The sequence below is a fragment of the Echeneis naucrates genome, chromosome 3 (assembly GCF_900963305.1).
Source record: "Echeneis naucrates chromosome 3, fEcheNa1.1, whole genome shotgun sequence".
In the NCBI taxonomy this organism is placed as follows: Eukaryota; Metazoa; Chordata; class Actinopteri; order Carangiformes; family Echeneidae; genus Echeneis; species Echeneis naucrates.
Window position 1 is genome coordinate 7,929,429 of NC_042513.1, and position 10,334 is coordinate 7,939,762.

At 39.5% G+C, this 10,334-nt stretch overlaps 1 protein-coding gene across 1 annotated transcript; it reads right to left on the reverse strand.

Annotated features, from left to right (window-relative positions):
• Positions 1 to 2,358: 2,358 nt before the first annotated feature.
• pcdh20 (protocadherin 20) lies at positions 2,359 to 7,224 on the reverse strand. The gene is made up of 2 exons (XM_029498351.1): positions 7,087 to 7,224; positions 2,359 to 6,754 (listed from the first exon to the last, which is right to left on the reverse strand). The coding sequence occupies exons 1-2, from the start codon at positions 7,129 to 7,131 to the stop codon at positions 4,133 to 4,135; spliced, it is 2,667 nt and encodes an 888-aa protein (XP_029354211.1). The 5' UTR covers positions 7,132 to 7,224; the 3' UTR covers positions 2,359 to 4,132.
• Positions 7,225 to 10,334: the final 3,110 nt, after the last annotated feature.

Sequence of the window (10,334 nt, forward strand, 5' to 3'; positions counted from 1 at the left end):
GACTGTCTCATTTTGGGTGACCCCCCTTCCCCCAGCTGCTTCTGTCTACTGTGTGTGAACCATAGAGGTATCTATCTGACATACTTGAAGGTTAAAAACAATTAATATTGAGGTCAAAGTTCATGTAGAGGATTGTGTTCGATAAAAGGATGTAGAGATAAAAATCCTATTTGATTGTTTGCACTGACTGCAGAAATGAATGCAAGGGCAGACAGCAAAAGCAGCAGAGTTTTGTATTTCAGCTGCCCAGTCTGAGTTTCAGCGTCTGCCAATCAGATGTAGGCAGAGTCTGTTCATTTTGATTCAATTCTTCAAAAAAATTCAAAACAAAAAGAGGCGACATGTTGGTCAGTCCACCACATGAGAGTTTGAAGTCTTACAAACAACTGCTGGACAGTTCAACAACTTCAATACTCTGGTGATCTTTTTCATGGACCTAATTTCAAAGTTTTTCTGATAAAGAGTTACATGTTGTTAAGGTTGCAACAGGCAACATGAAAAGGTGAAGGTGATGATTAGCCAAGCTAGTGATGTGAAGCTAACATCCTCTGTTGTGCAGACTCGTTTTGGATGTGGCCTTTGCGGACTACTGTGACTACGAAGGCCTACATATTGGATGATATTGTGTCCTTAAAAAACCACAACAACCTGTTTAAAAAATGTAATTAGAATTTTGGCCTCTTGAATTTCTAAGCAATAAAATGGAGGGAAAAAATAGCAGTAATAATGCCAGAAATAGCATATTATTTCATGTGTAAATATCTGCAACTTTTGCAGAAGAAATGAGAAGTTATGATCAAATCGTACCATTTATTAACTAGAACGACTGTATATTGTTGCACAGAGGAGCATACTGTGTCATTCTAACAGCTGGGTTCAAGCTGTAATGGGCCTTAAGGGCTTGTACGACTGCTCTGTGTTTCCTGTTTCAACATGTTGAGGGAAAATAAGGAATCTAGAGTCAGAACTGGTGAGAAAGAAACCTGATACAGTGGAATAAAATCTCTATTGTTGTTTCTGCAATTAATCATCTGCTGTTAAATTATACAGACACCATCTTAAATTCTGCCTCACTTGGCAGCAAACAACCATTACCTCTGCAGCCTTCTTGTGTATTATATTGAGAAAATGGAATGCACTACCACCGTATTGATTCAGCGCGGATCCTCCTTGATAAATGGAGACGTGTGGTGACATACAGCAGCACCTGGCTCACCAAGCATTCAGCTTTTCCTTTAAATCTGTTCCCACAGAAGTGAGAGTACTGAATATGATATAAAGCCATATTTAGTTTTGTTTTGTGGAAACTTTCCCAAACAAAGATTGCAAAAAGATCCACAAATATACCAAATAAAAATGGATCAGAAATGATTATGACTGAATTCAGCTGCTGCATGAGGATGAACCTTCTGAGCCATTTTCCCAGTGACTAGTAGAAAAAGGACCCTAATTAACACCTTAATCTTAAATTTTTCTTTTGCAGACAAGTAGGAGTTTCTAATCATCACCTCCGTAGATGGGGAGCTGCTGAGAACTTCAGTGAACTTCTTTCTGCTCACAGCCCTTCTTAGAAAAAAACAAAACAAAACTGTTTTCTCACTTTTTCACTCCCTCTCCTTCACACATACACACATTGCAGTTATGAATATACTTACTTAATTTACATCTTCCCAAAACAGCCTGACAGACAACTTCAATATGTTAAACATGTTGCTATTCCGTGGGCTGTTTGTATATCAGCCATAGACACCAATTATACTTGTTCTACCACATGAAGAGAGTAAGGTGCATTTCATTCATGTCTTACTTGGTGTCTTTCCAAAGCCTATGTTATTACCTGTCACGAGAGGTATAATTGTGTGAATATACATGAATGATTATCATCCTTGAGCCTCGCTCTGTAAACCACAGTTCCGTCAGAGGTGATTACTGTGGATTACACTGAGCTGTTTCTAGCTCCTGATGTGTAGCTGTGGTTACATGATGCGCGTTCGTCCTGCAATGCTGGTTACAACTTGAGAAGCTGCATGTGTGAAAATCTTTTCAGCACTGGTTGGTCTGCATGTTTCTTGTTGTGCGAGAGCCAAAGGCAAACAGGTTTTAAGGGACATTTAATACAAGGGTGTTCCTTATTTGGGAGAGTGCATAGTTAACAGCAACACAAAGGGCCTCAAAGCAGTTCTGTCTACACAACTATCATAGCAAACACATGAACTGACATTAGGCCAAGAAACAGCAGCTTTGTTTCGCAAAACATGCCATTTCTTTGGTAATATATTAGAGGATTACAGTCATAACCAGTGCCACTTTGTAATTTCATTTTGCCTGAAATCTAAATTTGAACCAGCTTAATTTGTAATATGCTTGATTATTTGCACATTAGTGAAAGTGATATTTATTTCCTTTTGTATACAAAAACATATATGTTCAAATACGGAAAAGCTTGAATCACAAATGGAAAAAATCTCAATTTTGGAAAAAGTAAGGCAGCATTAGAAGATTTCTAAACTAGATTTGGCTGTAGTCTGTGTGTTTTGCATAAAAGAATACAGCTGGTTAGATTAGATGGAGCATCTAAACTGACAAAAATATTGCAAGGAGTTCTTGTGGACACACTTTTGGAAATATTTCAGTTCATGTGGTTGATATCAATGTGGAAAAAAAGTATCCAAAGTATTATAGAAAATAAAATATCTTTAATACTTGCTTTGACTTTCTTCCACAAATACTTAGCGTGTTTATACAGACACATGGAAAACTGCATGACTCTATAGAGGAGGATGACGTATGTAATTTAAAGCAGATTTATGACAGTTTATATCATTTGGTCTGATGAAAGCATGTGATTGGTTGCTGTACTGGGATGGCGTCTCGAGGTCACAGCAAATAGGGAATTTTATTACCATTCATGGCTCTAAGTTGCCATTTGGCATCATATAATTAAGTAAAATCTTCACTCCAGATCCACTTACTAGTTTCTCTAGCGCTTTCAGCTTCCTCTCTTTTTATTGTATTGTGGATTACATCTTTGTGTATCAGTAAATGCATTTCAAAACTAGTGGGAAGTAAAACTAGTAAGTGGGAAAAAGTTTTTTCGCAGTATGAATATTTTCTGATTCACAATATGAATTGCCACATTTTGTCATGAACTGTCAGTGCCCCAATATACACAACAATATAGCAGAATTTGATCTGTGTGAACAGAATGAGCTCCAAATATAACAAGATGACATTATCTGTAACCCTATAGTGCTGTGCATATCATATTTGATGCATACATTCATGAGACCATCCCCTTGGCAAAATAAAAGGAAAACAGACTGAAAAAGGCAGCTGTTGCAGATGTAAAATTGTGGATGTTACAGATGGCTGAGGAGAAAAGCTCTTCTTATTGCCAGAATTGGGTGTAATGGCTGATGTAACAAATATGATATTAACAAAAAAGCAAATATGTTCCTTTTTTTCTTTTTCTTTTTCTTTTTTTTACATTTTATTAAAAGGCCAAATTAAGACTTCAGATTAAAAAAATGTAAATTTCCAGGCATTGTAGGGTTAAGTAGTAAATTTTGACCCTTGTAATGGAACAGGCAATCAAATTTAAAATGATTGGTTACGTCATCAAAGCAGCTAAAAACTGCACTTAAAAGTGAACACAAATTCCAGATGTATAAAAATTCCTAATGTACTCACTTCTCAGGACAGATAGTGTAAAGAGATGAGGAGATACTTTCGTTTTGCCTTACTTTGTCTTTTGTCTCTTTAATGCCAATCCAAGTAATGCAATGTCGTAATACTGGGGACATTATTCACATGGGACTAATATGTTTTCAGTGAACTGAATCTGTTATAAAGCTTGAAGCCAATACTAATTATGAATTACTTTGGTTTTCTGACACTTTTGTACATAAGTGCTATGGTTCATAGAGACAATAGTTAGTGGAACAGAGAAAGCTACTATGTGCCCCGTTTTAATGACAGGAGCTTGTGTAACTCCAATCATAATATATAACAGTAATAACATTCATATAACAAAAGTGAAATGAGCAACCTCACATAAGAACGACACTTCTTACATTGAGCTTTGTAAACATTCATGTAAACAGTGGTGGTTTTTGGATGTGTGAAAAACTTTTTAGATTTTTGAGAAGTGCCTGAGCTTTCGGTTCACAACCTGCACTGAATCATCCTTCCTTTTTAAAGGTATTTCCACTTCTGATCGTTTTTTCCTTTGTTTCTTAAACCTCTTACAGCATATGTAAGAAATCAGTGTGACAATGAAGAGGAAAAGCCCCAGACATGCGACTGAAAGAGCGATGAGGATGGTCTGACAGGGGAACATCTCGTACCTCTCTGGTCCCTCTGTCATCTGACCTGTGTACCAGGGCCTCTCCTCTATCTCTATGTCAGCCTCTCTGCTCAGCAGACTCTGGATGTAACTCTCATTGCTCACTGTTTCGTTGACAAAGAAGTTAACCATGACCGTTGAGTAAAGTGGTTCGGGCTGACCATGATCACTGACCTTCACCAGAAGGCTGTAGAGGCCCCGGTTGCTGAGTTCCCTCTTTAATGTGATATTTCCTGTTTCTGGGTCTATGGCAAAAGACCCTGGCTCTCCACCTTTCCTCCTAATTATACTATAGGCGATCACAGCGTTCATGCCTGTATCTTTATCCACAGCGTACACCTCTGTGATCGATGTTCCTGGCAACGTATTGGGCAGCACTAGCATGTAGGACTGATTAGACTGAGGAAAGAGGATGATAGGTGGGTTGTCATTTACATCCAACAACAGTACGGTCACCATGGTAATGCAGGAAAGTGCAGGTTCCCCACCATCCACTGCCTCGATCCATAGCTGGTATGTCCCTTGTTGCTCACGGTCCAGAGACGTCTTGACCCTCAGCGCCCCTCTTCCTGTGTCTATCATGAAGATGTCACTGCCGTTGAGGATGGAAAGGGCAACCCAGCCATTTTCCCCAGCGTCAGCATCCGTCACAGATAGGACCCCAATCTCACCGTAACCTGGGAAATTCTCTGGCACGAAGAAAGTAAAGTCTTTGTTGATGAAGCGTGGACTGTTGTCGTTGCGGTCTTGCACGATTACCACCACAGTTGCGATTGACTCCCTCCTGGGTGTCCCCTGATCCACTGCTCTCACTATGAACCTGTATGTTTCTTTCTCCTCGCGGTCCAGTGACGTGGCCACAGTCAGCACGCCTGTCACACGATCCACGGTAAAAATCCCTGGGGCGTCACCTCCGAGGAGGTAGATGACTTCCCCTCGGCCTTCGCTGTCTTGATCTGAGGCTTGGAGTTGCGTTAGAAAGGTGTTTGGTGGATTGTTTTCCTCAACAGATATTTCCACCAGAGACTGCTGAAACACCGGTGCGTTATCATTCTCATCCAACACCTGCACCTTGAGAAAGGTCTTGATGACAAGCTCTTGGGTATTCTTCGCAACCACAATTAATTCATACTCTTGGATTTTTTCATAGTCCAAAGGCTCGGTAGTCTCCAGCAGATACTCATTCTTAAACAGCTGATAGGGACCAAGCCTGAAGGGACCCGCCCCTTCCAGATAGCAGTCCACCTTTTGGTGAACATTTATGTTTTTGACAGTAAAAAAAGCTATTGGAGAAAATGCTGGCTCGGACTCCTTTATTGTGACTACCCCGTCCTTTTCTGGTGCTATGTACCGTGCTATGACAGCAGGGGGCCCAGTGACGACTTTAATGATATGGACAGAAACAGTGGCAACAGCAGGAATACATCCAGGTCCATTAGCCAGGACGGTGAGTTTGTAAAATGTGGCTGTGGCAGTGTTTACTTTTCCTGCTAGCTTGATCACCCCCGTGACTCTGTCCAAATGGAACAAACTCCTGATGTCCCTTGGCACACGTTCACTGTAAGCGTAGCTGATCTGAGCATTAGCACCAAGGTCAGGGTCAGAAGCGTGCAAATGTGCCAAATGTGCCCCTTTGGTGGTATTCCCATGCAAAGTGACATTAATTTGTGCCTCCCTGAATTGGGGGCAGTTATCATTCACATCTGTGATGACAATTTTTAAAGTAGCTTTGCCGAGCAGAGGAGGGGTCCCTCCATCCTCTGCGATGATATCTGTTATGTATTCAGCCTGTGTCTCTCTGTCCAAGGCCTCTGTCACAATGAGGACCGGTGTAAGTTCTCCCCCCTCGTTCTGCTCAACATCCAGTGTGAACATGTTAAAATTGTTAACCAGCCAATAGGTCTGCACTCCGTGAAGACCGAGATCTGGGTCAACCGCAGACTGCTCCACTGTGAAGCGAGCATTGACGGGTGTGTTCTCAGGGACAGACAGACAGATCTCATCCACAGGAAACTTTGGCTTGTTGTCATTCACATCTTCAATTAAGATTTTAACTTTTATGAGCTGAAAATACTGCTGAGGCAAAATAAACACATCCAGTGAGAGAACACATCCCTGTCCTTCAGAGTTGTAGGGACAGAGGGTCTCCCTGTCAATCTCTGTAGCAGATGTGTAAAGCTCCCCGTTGGCTTTGTTTAGGTGCACATACTGTTCACTGACCTTCTTTTGAGGCAGACTGAATAAAAAGGGGGGCTCAACAGTGAAATCCAAATTTAAGTCTCCTCCAATGGCCCCTATGAAGGTCCCATTTGTTAATCCCTCCTTTATTTTATAGATGAGCTCTTTTGCTTGGCTGAAATGAGCAAAACAGGAAAGAGGGCTGGTGTAAAGCAAGAGGATACACAAACCCTGTAATACAAGATAATCAAAGTTAATACAGTTTAATGAGAGAGGGATTGTGAACACTGAACAATATTAGTTTTTTACAATAACAAATGATGCACAGCTGACCTTGATTTGAACTGCAATCATTACATTTACTGTTACTCCCAGTTAGCCAAACAATCCATAAAATTAGATTTCAGTTTATTTGCAAGTCATATGAGGATAAAGACAGAAGGTTACGGTGTAGAGAGAGGGGTAAGTTATGTATCTTCCTTGGTAAAATTGTGTTACCTATCACATAAAAAGTCATTGTCAAAGTGAACTTTGTCCCTAAAGTCAATTTTCATAAAACTTACCCAGAATCCTCCTCTTTTTCTAAAGCTGGGGTGTCTGTTGAACATGTTTATTTCCTAGTCCAGCTCTTCCCACCTAAAGCAGTAACAGTGGCTGCAAGAGTAACCCAGGCATTTTGAGTATTGAGCAGCACAGACCTCTGCTGAGTGCTATGCCTTAGTACTGAACAAGTTATTCACCCCAGCGCTGGCTCAGGACACTCCCCCCATATGCAAATCAGGCCCTCATGCCAACCAATGAGAGCCTGTCAGCACTGGGCACTGTACTTGTGCTCACAGATTTCTTTTCCGTGGATTCTACCAAAGCACCTTGGCACACACCTGCACTGCATCTTTTCCTACACACCCATGTTGTTACAACCGGCATGCCTTTTTAATTCTGGGGTGGAGTGAAAGCACAAGATTGGGTTTATAATGACACGGCAGAGTAAACAATATGTTAAATAGCCACAGTCTAGAGATTGGATTAACCAGCATTAATGTAAAAATGCAATAGAAAAAACAGTTATATAAAGATGATTTTGATTGATGTCGTCAGTTGTTAGTTATTTAAATAGTTAGATACAGAAACAGACAGACAGATAGATAGATAGATAGATAGATAGATAGATAGAAGGCTAAATGGCTTAATGAAATCAGTCCAAAAATCATGAACACATCGCAAACAAAGACAGCAGAAAGATGATCTTGCCATCATAAGTGGTGCTATGGTCTGATTTTGGATTGAGCCTTTAACTAAACCAAACTCCTAATCCGCTTGTGTTCTAAATGCCAGGCCAGCTGTTTGCTGGGATTGAAAGCATACTGCTCAGAGAAATTGAGTGATTGAACTTCCCTGGTGGATCGAGAGAGTCACACACTCTCGTGTTGTCTCATTTTGCATTAGGCCTGTGCTATCAGCTCTTATCATACAGCTCCAGTAGATGGACAATACTGCAGACTCAATTTAATAATTCATCACCAGTCTTGCATTTTCCTTCTAATTTGGTGAGGTCATAGAAATAGACCAAAGTCCCCATGATTTGATGTGGAACTGGCATATTATAATGATAATATAATATTAAAAATAATATATTTCAGTCACATAGGTAGAGAGCATCCAGGACATTTCAGTCAATGCACTAAGCTCAGAAATGTTTCTGTAAACACAGACTGGGGCTCAGTAGACTGGGAAGCTTTAGAGCAGTGGAGAGCAGCAGATCAGGGAAATGAGAGTCAGTTCAGAGCCACCACTGAGCTCAGAGGGTCTGAGAGGATCAGCTTCTTATTATCACTGAATGAGCCAACAGCAGTTACATTAGATAGCACAGCAGAGGCTTAATTATAAACTTTCAGCTTATTTGCTAAATATATTCATATTTGTGGAGGAAAAATAATAGCTAATGTTTTTCTTCTTTCTTTCAGTTTTATTTGCTGGGCCACTTTGCATCAATTACATTCATGATGTGGTTACTTTAGTATTTTACCTTATATTTGGTGGAGATGCTCCCTTTTCTTTTGCTCATGATACTGAGATGACTTTAGAGTTCATCGGTGACAGGTAGCCAAGAGGCACGGAAGTCAGGTTCAATGACAAAAAATCACCGGTCTTTGTGTTGCACTTCTTTGTAATGTAATTCCTTCCAGAGTAAATACAGCCAACCATAGCCTTTAACATATGACATGTTTAAAATGTTGGCTCACACATGCGCAAGCTTAGTTTTATCATAAAGGGACCCATTTATCCAAATTTACAACAATCTATGTCAGAGAAGAGAAAAACAAAACAAACAACTCTATTCATTTCAAACAACGTCATCCTGTAACTAGTATCTTTTGAAAAAAAAAAAAAAAAAAAAAAAAAAAATCTACTGAATGAAGCCCAGTTTAACTTAATTACATTTAGAGAGCATCAAATTTTCTTGTGATCTCCACAAATGTTTTTAATTAAACTTAAGTCCATTTATCCAGGACAAAAAAAATCTATCTCATTTTGCCTTTAGTTTTTTGATGAATGACTGAGCAATTTACCTTATTTTTTTTGTGAATTCTGATATGTAACAGTGAACTGTGTGAATGTGGCCTGACCAAAAAGGTTAAATGAGGCCAAGAGGCAGTATTACTTTGGTCTTAATTACATCATTTTCTCTGAGTCTGTGTGAGAAGAGGCTGAATAATCTCTGCCCAGATTTTCTAACAGATGTCCTGTTAACCTTGGTCTTTTCTTTTAATCAAAAGTCCGTTAAGCTATCTTGATAACTACAAAACAGCTTCATGGCTGCTAAGTAAGTTGAGTATGATCACACAGATATGTCGTGTCAGGAGATAAACTTGGACAGCTATATTTTGCTCGAAACAATCAGCACAATCGGAATGATTTGTTTATTACATAAACAGAGTTTTTTCTTGTTATTATCATTATTTGCACACATTACATGTTAGAATTTGACAATTTGTGACAGTAGTTGTGCTGCAAAAAACAAACATTAACAGATATACTCAAAAATTTCCTGTATAGCCAAATGTAAGCAAGATTTTAAGACATGTATTTGTCACATCTGACTTGAGGCCCATGGCATTCAGAAAACTCAGATGAAAAAAATAGAAATTAATAATGTTGCACTCTCTTTTGACTGATTACTGTAATTTAGAAAATGTCAAAAAGCAGAAATCATTGAATATAGCTAGATTTTGGAGCCAGCTGTTATACACTTATAGAGTTCACAGCAAAATGCATCACAGCTGTGTGTTGGTTATGATGAAATGTCTGTAGAATTGACTCTTGGCAAATCAATACACGGCTGTCAGAAATACTTTGTTTTATAACATCTAATTAATCAAAGTGCTGTTCCCTGTGTTTATCACAAAACAACAATTGTTGCAAATTGAACAGCGATCCTAGTTTCATTGAGTACTGAACACTAAACAGCCTGGTAAGCTACATCCAACAGAGCAATCTTCTTAGTCCTCATATATTCCGTCATTCACAAGTGTGAGTGGGCCATGGAAGACCGGTCTCATGGTGCTGCTTCACTCTGTAAACTGTGGATGCATAATGGACTGTATTAGCATATAGATATTTTCTCCTGATAATTTCTCCCACTGTCATTTTTTTGAGCCAAGCAGGTGGTACAAGATGATGATCTATCTATCTATCTATCCATCTATCAAGGAACTACACATTTTGGCTGAAAACACTTGTGTGTAATGGAATCCCTCACCCTCACTCTCAAAGGGACAGACCTCAGTTCTCCCTGTTGTATGAGCAGCTA